The sequence below is a fragment of the Bombus affinis genome, chromosome 2, assembly GCF_024516045.1.
Source record: "Bombus affinis isolate iyBomAffi1 chromosome 2, iyBomAffi1.2, whole genome shotgun sequence".
Taxonomy (NCBI): Eukaryota; Metazoa; Arthropoda; class Insecta; order Hymenoptera; family Apidae; genus Bombus; species Bombus affinis.
In genome coordinates this window covers 10,406,977-10,426,262 of record NC_066345.1, presented here as the reverse complement: position 1 = coordinate 10,426,262, position 19,286 = coordinate 10,406,977, and the positions used below count along the sequence as shown (strand labels likewise).

Below are 19,286 nucleotides of genomic sequence, written 5' to 3'. Positions count from 1 at the left end.
GTCGAATACGCGCGCCATATAGCGCTATATCGACGAACTAAAAAAGAGCGGTTCATTTTGAAACAAAGTATCATGTCAGATAGATAGATCCAAGAACGCTTCTCTGTAATCTGATAAGGATAGCTTATGGAAATCGTACATGAAAGTATGTCTAAGTTTAAGATACGTACGACGATTAAAAATTATCAGCTATGATCGTATTTTGATAAATTAATTTTACTTCAAGTGTTATACTTGAGATAATCTCTATTGCTGACTAGAATCAATATTCGATTAAAAATGTATCGCAAATGTCAAACTTTGCGATCGCGACATAATTCTATTTACGATTTTAATAAAGTTTTTCTGCGAATCAAAATCGCGTAATAACGTTCGATACTTCTTACGTGCCAGCAAAGGATCTAGACTATTAGCATTTCGAATATATAATCTACATTATATTTACATAAATGTCCACTATATCTCCTATGCTGAAATTACATATCGAGCATTACATATACCTACTACATGTCGCGTATTTCTCTGAAAAGATTTCTTTATGACGGTCCATCGGGGAAACGTGACGGAATCGGTACGGAATAGTTAGAACTCGGTATTGTTTAAGCACGATTGGAGGTATAGCAATCGTTTATCAGTTGCATCTGAAACGTAGTCTATTAAGTTAATGTCTTCTGTTATCTCTGATGATTTTATAAAATTTTGAAGATAATACTACACGGCCATGATTAATACTCCGTAATGATACAGAGTAAATAAGGAAGTGATACTTTTCTTTTTTTTGACGTATCAGTGAAAGAAATGGTGTTAAAAAAAAAAAAAAAAGAAAGAAAAGGAAAGGACGAAAGCAAACGTATGACCTCATTTAAGAAATCATGAAGATATGCGCGGTAGTCCCATCAGTCTCATAGAACGTGTCTCATATTCCTAGGAGTATCAAGAATCGTTGATCTAACTTTTATAATAATCCAGATAAGAAAGTGTGACATTAGAGTGAGAAAAATGTCGCGGTTTATGGCCATGAAGGCCTCGCGTCTCTCTCCCGGCTTTTCGTCACATTTGTCGGTCACTGTGCACCAGTCCACCTCTTACTTAGTACTGGGTACAAACTTCTGCCGTCACTGTACGACTAAGCACTGACAAACTTTCGAGTGTCTCTGAAGCTTCGCGAGTTGCGAGAATATAGGACAAAAGAGAGTGCCGCGCGAGAGAGGCGTCAAGTCGAGCGGTTTCGACAATTTCCTCGTCGCGCGTCCGCGGAGGGGAAAATATTTTTGCGCTTTAACAGCAGCCACTCTTCTCACGACTCGAGTACATTAGACGAGTTTCGACGTGGCAGAATCATGGGGTCCAGGATGGGCTCTAGAATGTAAGTAATTCATAAGGACGCGTGTTTCATGTTTATTTATGAGCATTTATTCTCCTCTTTGGTTATTCGTTGATCGTAGCCCGTTGCTTCACGCGCAACAAGCATGAGAGGCCAGCGATCGACTGGTTGTTACTCGTATGAATGATCGTGCGCGAAACGACGCTCCACGGTTTGATTTTGTATTCGATTTTTATCTTTCTTCTTTCGCTGGTGATTATAATTTTTCTCATATTTATAGACAAGTCTCTTACGTCACACTGGAACAGTCGTATCTGGAGATACGGAGAAATTTTCAGTCATGAATCGTCTAAAGATAATACGGTCGTTACACTTTGCGATTTACACTCGGTATGGATCGACATACAGCAGCACGCGCATATTTATTAACCTCGCATACGAGGACGACTCGCGACTGAAGTTTTATGTTTTCTTGTCGATTTTCTTGTTTGCGATACACCATCATATTTCTTTTGTTTGATCGACCAGAGTGTTTAATAAAGCATTTTGATAATTTCGCGGAGCAAACAGAACGAAGCGGTGTCGTGCGTCCTACCGTGGTTGATAATTTCCTCAAAAAAGAAAAAAAAGAAGAAGGAAAAGAAACATCATTGCGATGATTATTGCGAACCACGATCCGCGATGACCTCTTGGAAATGATTCGTTACATCCGACGAATGTGCTATGCTAAATTAGTAATTACAGCGCGTCTTTGTTGCGTGTATTTGGCGCAAGGATAAATAGGAAAATATGTTGAGAAACTAATTCTTGCACGAGTCATACATATGCTACTTTAAACAATTTGAATAGCTCTGTATGTAATTAGTACAAAGCGCAAACAAACTATTCCCAATTTATTTATCACAAAAAGATAATAAATTCGAAGGTAAATATTAAGAAGGTATATTTATCATCGTCATTCTTCTATTCATAGAACCAATCAACATTTCATAAACACGGCTTCTGAGCAACTTGTATCTTCAAACATAATTTATTTAACGTTAACGAATATTCGAGTTTCATGTTGTCACATGCTCTTGCCATATTCTTATCACGATATCTACATGTAAGTATTTTCTTATGGTACTTTCCTTGAAATACGGTTAGTAGTAGTAGTAGCAAATGAGTGAATAAAAAAATAAGAGCGGATTGTATGTCAACTGCAAAAAGAACCTTCGCGCTAGCAATAAGCTGGTACGTTTTTGGAAATCGTTTAAGGTTTTCTTTAAGCGTTAGACCAGACTCTGATCCGATGCAAAATTAATCAGACTTCCACAAGGTAACCCGGCGTACTTGAGCGTTTTGTTTCATGATTTACATTTTTTTAAACGCACCGATTTTTCTTTTTTTAACGTTCGATTATCGTCGCACAACAACGTAACGGAGGCGGCTTGTATAGACCAGGGTTCGTCAACCATCCGGTCGAACACACTGAAATTGAATGGAAATTACTCGGGGCTGCCGCGACGCACAGCCTGGGCTCATTTACCTTGCCATTATGCTTCGCTGACTAATTCGCGCGGGGAATCATTAGTGTCGCGTCGAAACCGACCTTCGAAATGTTTGCAGAATTTAACTCCTATTTACGGGAACGCTTAGAAGCGGCGCGATTCTCGTAATCAATGCCAATTCACGCGGCCGATTTATGCTCTCCTTTTCTCACCTTTTTTCGAATCTTTTCGTTTCATTTATCTGGAGATCGAACAAGATGACTGGACGTGCAGCTCGGAGGATTTAAAACTCGGAGGTAGAAGCGTTAAATAGCGTTATTTGTACGAGCAAATAATTTTTTCCTTCGCGAAGCTTTTGTAACGCGTGATTTCACGAACATGAATAATTATGCGATCCCGTTTTTCCTTCGTTTGTTTTATTGAACAACCTGTAGATAAGATTTTTCTGTCAGTTGGAGATATTTAATGACGAACATAGTCCACGATAATGCATCGTATGATCGAGGAAAAAAATTGTTGACGAGTAACGAGTGAGAGATATATTTTTCAGCGAAGATTTGGCGATAACTCAGTGCGAATTTCTGGAAACGTAAACCATGGATTACCACAGGTTTTCATAATTTTCAAATGTTTGGTGTTCCTGTAAAACTGATTTCTAAAGGAAGCGAAAATTATCTTCTGTAAAAGTTTTAAAGGTCGAGATAGGTTTATTTGTCAAAGATTCATCGGAAGTTTCCTTAACGAGCGACCATCATCAGGGAATATTATTTGCATTAACGAGATCACAAAAAATTTTGAAGAAACAAATTTTAAACAAATCCTAAGCAATCGTCATTCGTTGGATGAATGCAGCCTTTCTTCGACGGTCAAGATAAACGACCATTATCATAAATTTTATTTTTCTTTTATCCTCGTCGATACCGCTTCCCCTTTCGTCTGATTTTTAACTAGGACAACTAGGTCATGGAATGTTATTTAATTTGATAAACTGCAGTAGTTCGCAAATATTTGTACAACGAACAATTATCGATCTTCTTACGCTTTCCTTTCCATTGTAATCTTTCTTCTCTTATTTGTCTTTTATTATCGTTGAAAGCTGTTGATTGAAAATATTTAATCGAAAATACTTATCGGTTAAATAATCAGTATAAGCATGACGTTATATGGAAGAAATTTCTGATAACGATATTCGATATTCTTTTGATTACGACAAAAACATTTTATCGATATTTTGACGAATCCTTAATGAGATGCGAACTTTTAATACGAGCCGATAAACCATATTTTAGTAATTCATACTTATCATTTTCCTACTAACACATTTATATAATACAATATCGTGTTTGTTAGATTTCAAATTCCTCTGAACTGGTATTACAGAAAAAGGTTCAGGACATTCTTTATGAAGTTATTTATATCTTGTTTCTTGACTATCGTGTCGTGATAAATAATTCAAATTTCCTAGTTTACATTCCCTCGAGTAAAGAAATCTCGTAACGTTATTCGCATTATGAAATATTTAATACTTTCTGCGATTCTTTATCCATTCTTCATCCTTCAGTCATGAGATTCATGGATTAATCTCAAACGCTCTGATTTGAGAATCGTCTGAACGTAATCGTATGTCGATATCAACGATGCAATCGGAATGATACATGTAGTAGATTATACCTATCCAATTGAATCATAGTAGAATCGCGCATCGAGAGAGACATGAACACTAATAACAAAATCCACTGAGAAATACGTAAATTAATTTGAAATTTGCTGCGCAATTTCCGTCTTCTGTAATTTTCATAGTCGCCAATATGACGCCGTTCATTACTGCATTCACAGCTGTTTTACGATTCTCAGGTTCGTCTCATCGGAAAAGTACACTCGATACAATTTCGTTATACCGATACAAGTTCTATCTCTCTAGGAACCAAAATTGTCAACTTTGTTTCTTGAACTTTCCAAAAATTTCAGCCTCAAGTTTCTTAAGTTTCACTTTCGCACAAATACACGCCACGTCGAACAAGTCTAGCGCTATATACGAACGAGCTCTAGTTCCCTGGAAGTGAAAGTAATCAGCCCCATTTCCCGAAAATGTTTAAATTTCCATATCAAAATCTACGCAATTAGCGTTCAATTTCGCAGAGATCAAATGATTTAGCTCGGACTTAGCTCGGAGCGCATTAGTTCGTCCTTTGCGTGGCTCATGGCCATAATTACTCCTATAATTTCGTAGCAAAAATTCAACTACCACAGGTACAATTTCGTCTAATCCGTCATTATTCCGTGTTCCGTTCATCCGGTCGGAACATGGTGGATAAAATGCGGAATCGGGCTAGACAGATCGCGAGAGAGCAGCGAAAACGAGCCACCGATATCGGTTTTCAATTTTGTTCGACGATCGGACGACGGGGAAAACCGATTTTTCCATAGACCCGCTGCATATAACGGTCGATGTAACAATAAACCGTCGCACGTTAGTTGCAACTAAGCTGTCGCATCCGCTCTAAGCCGGCGTAAACCAGTTTTATTTGATTTTTCTCCGGTTGTTTTCGATGAACTGAATAAGACAAAAATACGCACACATGGGCGAGCGAATGCGAACGCGAGCGCGTATGCTCGTTCGTTCTCTCTTATCTATCGCGTTATCTGTCGGTGTGTCGACCGCGGGAAATCGTGCGCACGGTTTTCTCCGCCCATGTGGATCTAGCGCTGCTCGACCAAGCAAAAACCCGTCACTTTTCAACGCAACGGTGGCAGCGTAAACAAAATAATAGCGCACGCGGGACGTTTAATCCGGGGATTTCCCTAGTCTGGAGCTTCGATATTTCCTGGAGCGTGTTTCCTGGAGCGAGAAAGTGACAGTTTTCGCCACGGGGCTGGCGTTTTTCTGAGGAAACGATGATTCCATCGTTTAGAGCGTTTAGACCATTTTATGATTGTGCTTTTGGTAACTGCGATCACTTTCGTTTACATATTTCCTTAACAGGGTGACAATTAACTCTGCTGTGTTCTTTAGATCCTTTTTGACTCAATCGTGTTCCTCCCTCGATAAAAGATTTTTTAAGATAGAGATTCATGTGAAATGATCGTTGTTAATACGCATATTTGTTTGTTTCAATTCTATGATAAGATATTTTTTAAAACGTTAAAATAAAGCTTCTGGCTGGTTCTTTAATATTTAAAACGTTTCGAAGTTTAGATTTTAGAAAATTACAGGTTTCGAAAAAATTGCAATGTAATTGCCATTTAATGGTGGCCAGGAGCTCAAGGAGCGACGTAATGTCTTTCGTTAAGCACCGTGCAATTGTCAAATACGGTCGACCTTCATATACTTTACGCATACTGGCGTCGAACCGCGAAATTTTAGCAATTAACTGATAATTACTGAACCATGAGGAAGCTATATTGTTCCAATATTTTACCTAACATAATCATTCGGTGGCAATACAATTTCAGCGTTGTAAATGTCTCTTAAGCGTTGTTCGTCGCACATTAATCACAACGCACTGCAGGCTATGGAGATTTATAATTAGTTTTCTGTCCTTTTTGTCAAACGACTCCAAGCAAAGTGAATTTACACGACATTCTATTCATCTATCATTCCTTCTATTCTAATATCAGAATTTATTGCGACTCGACAAAGTTGCTCAATATTCGTTAAATCAAAGTTACACTGTCGGCTATAAATAATTAGAATATCCATTCTTTACGTTCACTGGGAAACTTTCACTTTACTTTATTTTTATTATTTTACTTTATTTTATATCATAAGACACATACGTTGCAAATGAAATAACTGATTCATAATAAAATACCTAGAGAATAAAAACAGTCCAATAGTATCGCAAATAGCGTTCAATTTATACTAGATATCGATAGGTGTCCTAATACTTATGATCCTAAGTATATTCTTTCATTTCGACGATCTTTTTCGCACATTTTATCATTTCTCGAACATTTTTATCGCCAGTCTAGTCGAACCAGCAAGCCTGGGTGCAAGATCCTGCACCCAGGATCGAAATGGTCGTTTTTGATCGAAGTTTCCGAAATGGTCATCGGATTATTTTATGGTGTATGCGATTCACGTGAAAGCTGCGTGGTACCTGGCCAGTGACAAAGCGAGTGACCTACCGATCGGAAAGGCTAGAACTTTAAGGACCGATTCTTCCCCTCTCCTTCTGTTTCACTTCTCCCACTGTCCTCGCGGGTGATCATTGGGAACAGAACAGAGTCGTGGGCATACGTTTACCTTCAAAGACAGTTGCTGCAGCAACAAGGCTTTCGTGGTCGCTAGACCGATGTAGTGTTCTTGGCACGCGTCAATGCGTGATTTTTTTTCACTTAACGGTGTTCTCCGTGTCGTGAAGTTAACGAGTCACACGCAATCGGTGGACACGCAGACGATGGTGTAGGCGTGTTCGTGAAAGAAAACGAAAAGCAGCTGGACATTTGTTTTTACATGTGTTATATACTCTGTTTCGAGCGACGATACGTTGTGGATAGGAGCGTGAATTGGTTCTAATTGTGAGTGTAGTTTCTCTCAATCTGTTAAATAAGAAAGAGTTAATTCGTTGCTTGGACTAGCAATTTTTTGAACATAGTAATTTCTTTATATCTTTCTTGCATGTCATCATTTTACTTGGTAATAAGTTACAGTGTAATAATTCAACGTAATTGAAATTCATAAAATTGCAGTCCACGGATTTTCCCAGCTATACATGATTTTTTAGTTCGTATAGCAAGAGCTCGTTTAATCAGAGTTTATTAATGATTAATTAAAATTTTGTTTGACTATATACCGTTCATATAAATGGAGTTTTACCGTGTATTATATTAAAATTTACGCTGACTAAAACCGACTTAATGGAACTTAATTTGCATTTATTAATATCTGATTCTGCGAGTATAGAATTATCTGGTTAAAGGATGATTCAGTTAGCAAGTTACAAGCATGTTATATTAAATATAGTAAAATATTGCAAATAGGTTTGGTCCAACGAATATTGATATTTTCATCGGTTCACATTAGATCTTGAGGCGCATCATATTTTCTTCGTCCACTGTTAATCCTGGGAACTTTTGTGTTCTCATAGAACAAGAATTACCAGAATGAATGGAACGATCTAAGATACGCGATCGTAATTACACGAGTACATGGAATTCGATCTGAGGTCGTTTGTCTCTTGATCGAGATAGGTTCTTGATTTAGAGTACCATCGAATGGGGGCAATTATTCTTTTCGCTCAGATGGTAGCTGGAAATTGTTCCGTGTTCGTTGAAGACTTAGGTCCAATTGCACGTCAAGTTAAGAAGAATTGCGATCAGATGAAAACGTTTAAGTTGATGATTACAATTGATAGTATAACAAGAATGCGTTTCAAGGTAGACGATATACTCGATATTGTTCGTTTGTTCCTCTTGTTGCGTTTGTTTAGTTCCGCCTCGTTTCAGTTGATCGAATCGTGATATTGTAATTGACGAGTCGGGTTAGACTTTAATTCAGTTGACTGGGCGACCTATCCGGATCATCAGCTATTGAGCAGAAAATTTTCGTTCAGTAAAAATTTTAATTGTAAGAACCGTTCGAGATTCGAGTAAAATAGTGGTAAGAAGAATTTCATACAATTGCTATGTTTCAGATAATCTAGCATTTCTTTCGACGTGATTTTTAGCGATGTTTTTAATCTTCGTATCGAGGTTCGGTTAAATTTAATCTAAAATTAATCAAACGATAAATGTAAATTTTCAGTAAAACTGTTCCTAATTTTAACATGTATTTTCCTAATTTTAATTATGTATTTCTCGCAATAATGTGTTTTTGTTACCAGTAGTCAACAGAACTTTTTCACACAACTCGATAAACATCCAGTCATGCATGAGTTAATAATTTCTTTAAGGCTTTTAAAAACTTCATTACGTTTTCGAGTAACTTTTTTTCCCTAACCATGCGCAACAGAACTAGTTATAAAACCAGCTGCTAATCAGCCGAGTCGTTAAAACTGGTCGGAGCGCAAAGTGAAGAAGGAAAAATTCGAGGACGTAGAAAAGATATAGCAGCCGTAGTAATGCGATACGAACCGCGCACACTGGCGTCTTTATTGAAGAATTAGGATTCTTTATGACAGGTCGTTTATATCGTTAAATATATGTTAATCCCACCGAGTCTCTGAATGAGTAGCAGGCATCGTGGAATTACGCGCGAAGGACAAATGACCTGGATCCATCTGCGATCCAATCTTTACGGTCAATTCAACAAATGTCGTTGCGTCTTCTCCTTGGATTCGCGTTTAGGTAGGTCGTCACGCGTGCAACAATGCCGCATAATATCCCGTATCTCTGTGAGCTATCGTGTGGCGAATTTTTTGCATGACGTAAAACTCGGAACATGGAAGAACGTCACAGGCGAGCGCTATTATCCTCCTTAGTTAAAATGTTCTAGCATTTTTCCTTTTTTCAAGATCTGTGGAAATACCTTCGTCAAATATTTCGCTTTTTAAATAGGCTTACGAAACAATGATTAGTTATGTATTTTAAATTGAACGAAAAAGAATCGCACAAAGGAAATGGTAAAATTTCAGAAGGACATTTTAGTTAAGAAGGGCAAAGTGTAATTCAGGAAACGAGAAATCTTGGGACGATTAACAAATGTAAAAGATACAGTTCCAAGTTCCGCCGTTCTCTCGCTGTTCCAAATCCTCCGCGTGTGACATCACCTTGTAATAATCACAATTTATCTACCCGGGAACGCGCGATCGAAATGAAAAAAAAGAAAGAGAAGACCGAAGAAGAATTACATAGTAGTTGCATGTCGGCGATAAATAACAATAAATCGATGATTTATGAAGACAATGCGGAACGTGCTCATTTTCCGTGGTATGCCCAGCTTCCACGTTTATATTTATCGAACGAGATTGAAGAGCAACGACGGATCGTTTCCTCCTTGAAACGTTAAATCGGCATCGTGCCGTTGGTTACGGGAGGATCGTCAAGGAGACGGTTTGCCACGAACTGCATATAAATACAGAGTATCGAGACGTGCAATAGTTTCAGACGCGCTCTTTCGTATTAGAAAGTCAATGGTACGAAAGACCGTCGCTAAACGATGATCATACCGATGGCTCTGATGTCCGACTAGTCTATCAAGATTCCTCTTTTCTTATACAGACCATTTTATAGTCTATTTATACAATGAAATCCTTGAAAAGATTGAAATCGTTTCGAGAAAAACGAATGAGAGCGTGCAGTTCCGGTTAGAAATCGGTCAGCTAGGGTTCGAGAGCATGGCTCCATGACGCGCTGATTTTCATGTATATATGTATGGGACGATGTGAACGCCTCTGTTTGCACTGGTTTTTCCTTTGTCTCTCTTTTAGTGTCCACTCGCTTCGATTCGCGCCAGTAGAAAATCGGGATTCGCCGCGAGCAGTTGATTGCGATCGCGCGTCGAGTTCGTGCGAACACGCGGGCAGCTCGTTTCCCTTTTATCGGGCGTTTATCGGCTGGACCTTGTGTCAACGATTACGGTTCCATCCAGCTCCGTCTTCTTTGCCAACAGTTAGTTTTACATCGACGATTTTGCTTTTACGTCGATTACGACAATCTGCAACGGCGATGATAACTCGCGGATACAAACCATCGTGTGTCTTGCACGCATCGTTCGTTTCTCCGCCGCGTTAAGACTAATCAGATGACAGACGACAGGCGTGAAAGTCCCGTTCGCGACTGGTTTCTTTGCGCCTTTTTGCCCTTTTACGTTCTTTCCCCTTGTAGACCGCTTGTAGAAGCATCTTAGCGCGATCTTGTTGCTTTTATGTAATGTTCGCGTTGAATTGCGTCGTTCCCGCGCGTTTTTTTTCGAGCAGCCGACGATCGAACAGCAATTTGATCTTCGAAGCAGTGTCAATAGAGGAGCGTTTCCCACGGATCAGACATAATTCTCGAATCTCTGTATATTTGCAGCCTTAGAGGCGACGAGGAGGACAGCATGAAGCTTTTTTCCTCGCAGAACGGTGAATCCTCGACGACCAAAGATGGGACAGGTAATCGCTTGTTTTGTTAATATTATATGTATGTATTGTATGTAGGTTTATATCTTAGATCTGAATCGGCAAGTATCTCCACGATATGACGCCGATTTACATGTGCATGAAAAATTTTCCTAGCATGCGGAATTTATTTGTTGAAATATAACGCAGATAACGAAAATAAAATCGTACATTCTGCGTTCGAAGAAAAGGAAATTGAAGAGACTAGAGGAAAAGTGGTACAATACATATTTACATAATTTCTCGTAGGTGATGTATAAGTATATTATGTTACAAATGCAGTACTTCTAATAGAAAACAGATATGTGGTATGCAACATATGCCTAAATGCATACGTTATACGACGCGTTAAGAAATTAGTGGAAAAATCTGTATGCTTGTAGGCAGCAAAACAGGTTATTGTATTTTCGCATAAAGACTTTGAAATTCATGAAGAAATGAAATTCTACATAGATATAAATTGTATATATTTAGAAAAAAGATATAGTTCTTTTCTATTGATTTCTTTAATTAAAAATGTAAATATGGCAGTACTCTACATTCGAATGATTTAGTTACAATAGTGATTTTATTCTTAACACTTTCATCTCCTCGCATGTCTACCTTATTGAATAGCAAGGAATATTAAAAAATTTATTTTTGCATGTGCAGATCGTAGATAGGTCATGGCATTATATAATTACCATGTCAATTAGTCGCGTGCCCGTTTGCAACCCACCGGCGCGATTTGCTTGACGCGTCTATTCGTCTTGATTAGACGTAACTCGAGTTAATCGTTTACTATTGTTTGTCGCCTATTGGTAGAATTACAAAGAGATCTACGCGAAGACCGTGCTCGAAAGAAAATCAGTAAGCGGTTTGTATTGTTTAGTTACGCGACTCATTAACAACGCCGGCTAAATCAATTAGACAGTCGTTCTGGTCTAAGTTTGCGTCAACTGAATCATAACTATAACAATGTCCGTTTGGCAGACAAGAAAATAAGAGAGAGAGACAAAAAGAGTTGGTTCTAACGATGACGAATAAATCAATGGCCGTTAGACCACACCGCTGTGATTGCTTGACTAATAGCAATGAAACAAGACGCTTGATATATAATTTAAAAGGAAATTATCATGATCGCGATTACGCGTACCAGAAGAGGCGGGGGATGTAAAATCACGTTTTCTTCGTCTTTTTCCCTTTCTTATAAGCTCGTGGAAGAAATATCGCGTGTCAACGGCAGGCGCCGATTTTCACCGGAGAATCTGCTGGCTCTAAGGTTCAAGACTTTCACGATCGACTCGATTCCCTCTTTTTTCCATGCTTTTCCCTCCAAATGATAGAATTTTTAGAGACCAGACGAATCGAACGGTATCGTTTGATCGTTTGGAAAACCGTGTTTTTCGCAGAGGGAAAGAGAGGATCGGACAGGAAGCAGGAAGTGGATCGCTTCGGATACTATCAAATGATCATGTTCGCGATAATCAGCCTGCCTCTGTTCTTGTCAGCAGGATTCACGCTTGCCTACGTATTCACAGCCGGCGAAGTTAAATACAGGTACGCTACCACGTGATGCAACCAGCGATTCGAGCAGTGATTTTATTTTTTCTTTTCGTGTTTTTCATTTTTTTTTCAATCTTCGTGTAATCTATCGTGTGTATGAGCGCCTCCTTTGTTGTTCGAGCTACTCGGGGCTAGTCGCCTACAGCGAATCAGTCTCGTTTATGGCTCGTGCTCGGACGAATAAACTCTGGCGAGAAGGCTTGAATAATGCGCGCCGGTCAAGTGCAATCAACGAGGAGCACCTAATGCTCCGCGACTACATGAGTGATCGAACATTGAATTATGTAATCGATGCGACGGATAATCGATTACTTTATTAGCCATCCTGTTAACTTTTTCGCGGTAGACGAGCTTTAGACGCGTATAGCGACCACTTTTACGCAGCTAACTGTATTTTATTGAAGCAACTCACCGCGCTCTGTTAACAAATTTAACGTTATTTTAAGAGGAAATTTCTTCGAATAACGTTCTATAGACCTCTGCTGGATATTTCGAACAATTATTAATAAATTTATAAAACACAACATTGTTGAGATGGATCGTTGAATCAGATTTACTTTAATGATTATTTATGTTTTGCGTTAACAGTACAGTTACGTCTTTCGTTTTTACAATCGCTGAAAATTTTGAAGTAAAGCAGGAACGAAGATACTTCCGTGATACTTTCGTGATATTTTCATCAGACAATAAAAAATTATCGGAGGAGGTCAATTTCCCATATTAGGATTAATTATAAGATATGTATATTTTACCACATCAAAGACTATCAGTTCTATCGTCGAAAACATTCCGGGATATTCATATAGAATAGAAAAATTCACTTACTCAAATAATTCCTGGAAAGATATCTCCTTCTTAACATTTCGATCTTCATTAAAAAATTCTCATTTTGATAAATGAATGATTATTCAAAAAATAGGTGTGCGGTATCAGAATGCGAGAATCCAATGAATACGAAGTTCGACGAGTCCTGGGTACCGGACTCTGTACCGAACGTGTCAGAGATGTCCAAGTGCATTCGATACGTCGTTCAGAATCACACGGGGGCGTGCACAAATCAGACTTTCACTAACGCTACCCAGAAATGCGATTCGTGGATCTACGATCCATCGGAGAACACGGTGCTCAGCGAGGTAAAACCGACCGAGCCAGCGACAGATTGCAGCTAATTACGGTTAGTTAGATGACTCACGTTTATCCTATCATTTTCTCGATACAGTGGGACCTCACCTGCGACACCAATCGATGGAAACTCACGCTCGTGGGCACGATAAATAACGTTGGCCAATTCATCGGACTGATCTTCGCTGGATATATATCGGACAAGTGAGAAACAATCATTAAAATTTGCGACTCCTGCGACTCTTGAATTTTTTATTTCACGATCTCGTTTTCGTCTTAATATTCCAAAGAAACCTTTGGTATGAAATTGAAACTAGAAATCACGCGTATCAATAGCGATTTTTTCGCATTGTCTTCAAATTTGGGAAATTTTCTAACGATAGAAAAATACGATTCGATTGGAAATTACCAAAAGAGTATATGTAGCAAAATTGATTAGAAGACCGTGGACGTTTAGGTAAATTATATTTTTACAAATATAATTAAACAAATGGGACCTAAGCAGAGAATTGTTTTACGTAATATAATACGATTACGAGTATTTTTGGATACTGTATGTATTTTTTAATGTTATATGTGTTCCATGTAATTTAGTATTTTCTAATTTCCATTAAACCTACAAAAGTCCGCAATCTATTAATTAGTTTTTATCGGTTCGAATCTTAAGTCTAGATAATGGAGTCTATTGGATTCGAACCGGACATCTAACGACGTCCGATCGAAGAAGAGGGTTGCAACACTTTAACTGAGATTCGGTCGAAATCAACAGGTCGTTAGTGTTCGCTTATCGAAATTATCTCATAAAACGCGGAAAAACGTGTGAAAGATAATTAAGATGCTTGATAACACAGAGAAATCGAACCGTGACGGATTTATACTGAGGTCTATGAAGTTTTTCTCTAGACTATTTCCTGCAATTTGAACTCGACGATCTTCTAGGTTTTTAGAGCGTTTTATGACACGTGCTAGAGTGTCCCTGGAGAACCGGAACTCCGGTATTCAGACAGACGACTTTCGCGAGTCTGTGGTTTGTAAATCCTAATTCGAAGTCGGGGAATACTTGAGATTGTCCAAAGGGAAAATTGTATTTAAATGAAACTGTACTTTGCGCGAACTTTGAAGATCTATGACAATGATTCGAACTTGCAGGTTGTTTTTCAAGATTCACCTTTTTGAACAATCTAGGGGGCTCGTAACGAGAACCATTCTTGTCGAATTTTTTAATATTTGAGATAACAGCGTATTTTAATCGTTAGAAGAAAAATTCATAAATGATCTATCGTCGCATAAAAATTGATTTTCTCTAGAAGAATAACATTTGCCAAATCCGTTTTTCACCAGAATACTTTTAGTGAGACAGTTATGTATTTTGGACTACCACAATCATTGCTTTCTTAAACGATGACTCACATATCGACATAATTCAGTTTGATAACAGCCGCGAAGAACAAAAATACTGATGTTCTAACTATTCCACTGTTTGTTATTCTGATTTCATAAAGAGAATATATTGTCCATCGTACTATTCCAGTTTGCGCAACTTCGTGATTATATCGATATAGTTCGTCTTAGTAATTGCGTGATATGATAAATATTTTATTTCAAAAATAGAAATCTATCGAACGAAAACAAAAGACGCTGAAGTATTTTCTTCTTTTTCTGAAAAAATATGAAAATTGACAAGGATAGCTTTCAATATTAACCTTCTCATTCCTCTCGTTCTTATCAAAAACCTTCTGCAGTTACATCGAGAATATAGTTCGTTGAAGTTTTTATGGGAATCATCGACAAATAGGGAAGCACTGTCTAGTCGCCAAATCCTCAACGTCCGCTTATATTTCGTTTCGCTACTTTCAGATACGGAAGACGCACGATACTGACACTCACCACATTCCTAAGCGGAATCAGCGGCTTGATACATTCCTTCTCCGTGAATTATTGGATGTTTCTCGCGTTCGAATTTATCGACGCGACTGTCGCGGCCGGTATCTACAGCGCTGGATTTATTTTAGGTGAGTTAATAACGATTCAAAGTAAGGGAAGATGTTGAACGTGAATAATGTTGATATAAATAACGGCCATGTTTCACATGCCACTGGCCACTCGATGCAGGAACTCTTCGATATCGAAAAACGTAACTGAAGGTAACCATTGCTGTTCTCCAGTTTACCATTGCCACGCTTATAATTTCACCAATATTTCATTTATACGTAAATACAATATCCATGCAGTGTATATATTATAATGCACGTTTCAATGTTGTCAGCTCCAACAATTCGTCAGAAAAGCCTTTCAATCACCTATCATGATTTATCAGATCAAGCGACTCTGATCTCTTACGGATCCCAGAATCAGTGCCAACAATACATCGATTGTCATTTATCGATATGGACGTTTGTAATGTTTTCCACATTGCTGGACATTTTTATTAACGAAAATATCGGTGGTTTTCTTTTGCTTCTTTAATTTAACTTTGTTCGTAGAGCAATACCAAACCTTGATCTATTAATTGATAGCTTTCATCTCAACAAAAATATAACCGATCAAAGCGGAGATTCATTGAGAACATAGTTAGATGCCTGTTCTTTTGAAGTATCTTTCTGACAAATTAAACATCTGAACAACGACGAATTTGAACTCTTATGATAGCATAAGATTGTCAGAGAATGCATTCGCTGTAACCATAACCTAAATTGATAGCGAATAACCGCAAGTTCACCGTATGAGCAACGTCTGATTATTTTCAGGGATGGAAATGGCAGGAGTAAACGGCAGAGTGCTAGCCAGTACGATCATCTGCTGCATGTTCGCAGTGGGTGAGATGCTACTCGGTTTGATCGCGATGTGGCTTAGATCATGGCGGATGATCCTTCGAATGGTTTACGGTCCGGCATTGCTCGCCATCTTATTGCCCGTCCTGATCCCGGAATCAGTCAGGTAATTTCCTTTGGCGAATGTTTCATTCGCATTGTTCCGACGCCTTGTTAACGGTCTCGAAATGAACTCCCTTAAACGCGTTCTACGACATCCGGCTAATTAACCGGCGAACTTTTCACGTCACTGCGCCCTTGATTGGACCTCGGTACTCTCTAATTAATTAACACGGATCACGATACCGAGGGATCGTCAAGGATGTGTAGGCTGCTTTTAATCTTTGGTTCAAGCTGTAACCGTATTCTATCAAATTACTTTTCTCATCGTTCCTTTTTTTTCTATCTACGCCATAGGTTATCGATAAAACGTGTCCTATACAAAGATACACTCAATCATTTCCCCGTTCGAAAATTACTATAGAAAAAAAAAAAAAAAAAAGAAAAACACACACAATGATGCCCATTTTCAAGGTGGTTATTGGCGAATGGAAAACACGAAAAGGTGGAAAGTATTTATCGGAGAATGGCGCGTATTAACGGACTACAAATCTCCGAGGAAGCTATTGGAGCGTTCAAAGAATTGAACATGGTGAAAACAGAAAAGGTAGGATTAATTTTCAAGGGAGTACAAAGGAAAACATTCGAGTTCGAAACGATATCTGGCATCGTATTTTTCAGACGGAACAATTGGTACAAGCCGAAAAGAAGTCACCAGCGATGCAAGTTTTAAATAGTTCGGTGATGCTCACTCGGTTGTTGGCGTGCTCGTTTTGCTGGCTGACGAACACTTTCGTCTATTATGGATTATCGTTAAACTCGGTGGCTTTCGCCGGTGACAAATACGTTAATTTCATACTAGTGGCTGTCGTCGAAATCCCGGCTTACTTTCTGACCTGGTTCCTGACCGATTACATTGGTCGTAAAGCTACGCTTTCCTCGTCTTTCTTACTCAGCGGAGTGTTCTGTCTGGCTATACAATTCGTACCGACAGGTAACCTGGATTTTCTTTGAAATTCCCTCTGCAATTTACAGCATTTAGCCTTACATCCTTTTTATATTATTTGTTTGAAAATGCTCGAGTGATGACAGATTAATTTAGAAAGGGAACGTCAAGTATCGATAGACAACGAATCCATTGCAGGTTCGCTGAGCTTTCTACGATTGATCTTGTACATGGGCGGGAAATGGTGTATTACGATGTCCTTCTCGACGATTTACATTTACACGGCGGAGCTGTTCCCTACGAACTTGAGACACTCCCTTCTTGGAATTTGCAGCATGACTGGCCGCATGGGGTCAATATTGTCACCGCAAACTCCTCTTTTGGTGAGTCTACCACCGCAAGAATGTACATCGTAGAACGATACCGATACGAACCGCTTGTTGCATGCTTGCGCTTTATTTTCGAACAATATGAGCGAAACAAAGATTCTGATTTATCGATATGTTAAGCTTGCGGATTAAGGAAGGCTTAAAGACCGGACAAAATAATTAGAAAGGGCTTTGTGGCTTTTGCAGACGCGAAATTTTACATTGTAGCTATTTCTACACAGTTGTGCATTTGTCCTTCGTTTCCGTGGATTAGTACAATTACATTAATATTATCGCTATAAGATACGCTAATAAATTTTTTTACCCGACAGTAATAGATTTAATAACGAAACAGATAAAATTCTTGCTCGAAATGAATTGCCATAGTAAAGTACAACTTAAGACTTGTCACTTGTCAATTTAATAATATCATTAGTAGGTATAGCGTGCAAGAGGACCAATTGCCTTTTGTATAAAAGTATTCGTGTTCAAATAACAATCTATAAATCTTCGCGAAATGAATTTTTCACGGAAGAAATACACGCAATATATAGATATAATGTACTTCGTCTTCTCGCGTTTTTACGTATCTTTTTATGATACAGGCACAAATAATGCCGGAGCTGCCGTTGATTCTGTTTGGATGCATGGCATTATCCGCGGGGCTGCTGTCTTTATTCTTCCCGGAAACATTGGGAACCAAACTTCCGGACACGGTGTGGGAGGCAGAGAATATCGGTAAAGTGCAGCAGAAACAGGAACTGCAGGATTCGCCGTCTTAAGGGCGGTCGGATGCAACGCGGCGCGTTATAAATCCGGAAAAGAACAAAACGTAAGAAACAAATGGAAGAGAGTAGGGACAAAGGAAACAAAAAAAGGAAAAAGTGTGAAAATCAACGAAAGAGGGAAGAAATGAATAAAAAACGAAACTGAATTGAAAAAAAAAAAAGAGAAAGTGGTGGAAAGAAACGTGCAGCAGCAATGACTTTCAGAAGTTTTTCTCCTCCTGGTGCGAAGAATATCGGCCGTGACTATCCGATTCATGGCTCGAAAGCTCGCGAGTGAAACGTGCGTGGAAACTCCTGAAACGAAGGGAGCTTAAACGCGCGCTGTTACACAGTGCCCTCGTTTTCAATGCATTGAAATCAACAGAGTTCGCTTGTGATCAATTTGCCATAAAATTGACTGGTCGCGAAACGAGTTGACGAGTCGTTGATTATAGATGAAATAGTCAAGGGAGAAAGATAGTCTCCTGGGAGGATTGGCAACAATTTATCAGACCTAGTCGATAATTCGCCAGCTCGTTTGTTCCTTTTTCGCTTGCGCAATCGATAGATAAGGCGCGCGAGATCGTTCCACTCCCGTTCGTGCAATGTCCGTTTAATTTTTAACGTGCTTAATTATGCCTCGTTGCTGCCAGTTAAGGCTATCGTTCGACATGTTGGTGTATCTGTCGTCTAGACGTCTACATATGTACGATGAGTTTTATTAAATACACATGCATTATGCGTGCATTGTCCCATGATGCTTCTTCCATTTAGGAGAGAAAACATAAATATACTCAGGTATTTTCACAGTA

At 38.8% G+C, this 19,286-nt stretch overlaps 1 protein-coding gene across 5 annotated transcripts; it reads left to right on the top strand.

The window, feature by feature from the left end:
* The first annotated feature begins 942 nt into the window (after window positions 1-942).
* LOC126928928 (solute carrier family 22 member 21-like) lies at window positions 943-19,286 on the top strand. 5 transcript variants are annotated; one of them, XM_050744833.1, is made up of 11 exons: window positions 943-1,366; window positions 10,771-10,850; window positions 12,248-12,395; window positions 13,321-13,534; window positions 13,621-13,727; window positions 15,381-15,535; window positions 16,271-16,460; window positions 16,868-17,000; window positions 17,075-17,387; window positions 17,538-17,722; window positions 18,313-19,286. In XM_050744833.1, the coding sequence occupies exons 1-11, from the start codon at window positions 1,341-1,343 to the stop codon at window positions 18,487-18,489; spliced, it is 1,728 nt and encodes a 575-aa protein (XP_050600790.1). In that variant the 5' UTR covers window positions 943-1,340; the 3' UTR covers window positions 18,490-19,286. The 5 variants fall into 5 exon arrangements, with proteins under 5 accessions (XP_050600790.1, XP_050600789.1, XP_050600793.1 ...); XM_050744832.1 differs by lacking the exon at window positions 943-1,366 and adding an exon at window positions 2,380-2,429; XM_050744836.1 differs by lacking the exon at window positions 943-1,366 and adding an exon at window positions 7,079-7,335.

Excerpts from the sequence above, each read along its gene's own strand:
- LOC126928928 (XM_050744832.1), top strand. The coding sequence starts at position 2,395 with ATGCTCTTGCCATATTCTTATCACGATATCTACAT. Across the intron at positions 10,851-12,247 it reads GACGACCAAAGATGGGACAG|AGGGAAAGAGAGGATCGGAC; the intron begins GTAATCGCTTGT and ends TGTTTTTCGCAG. Across the intron at positions 15,536-16,270 it reads CAGCGCTGGATTTATTTTAG|GGATGGAAATGGCAGGAGTA; the intron begins GTGAGTTAATAA and ends GATTATTTTCAG.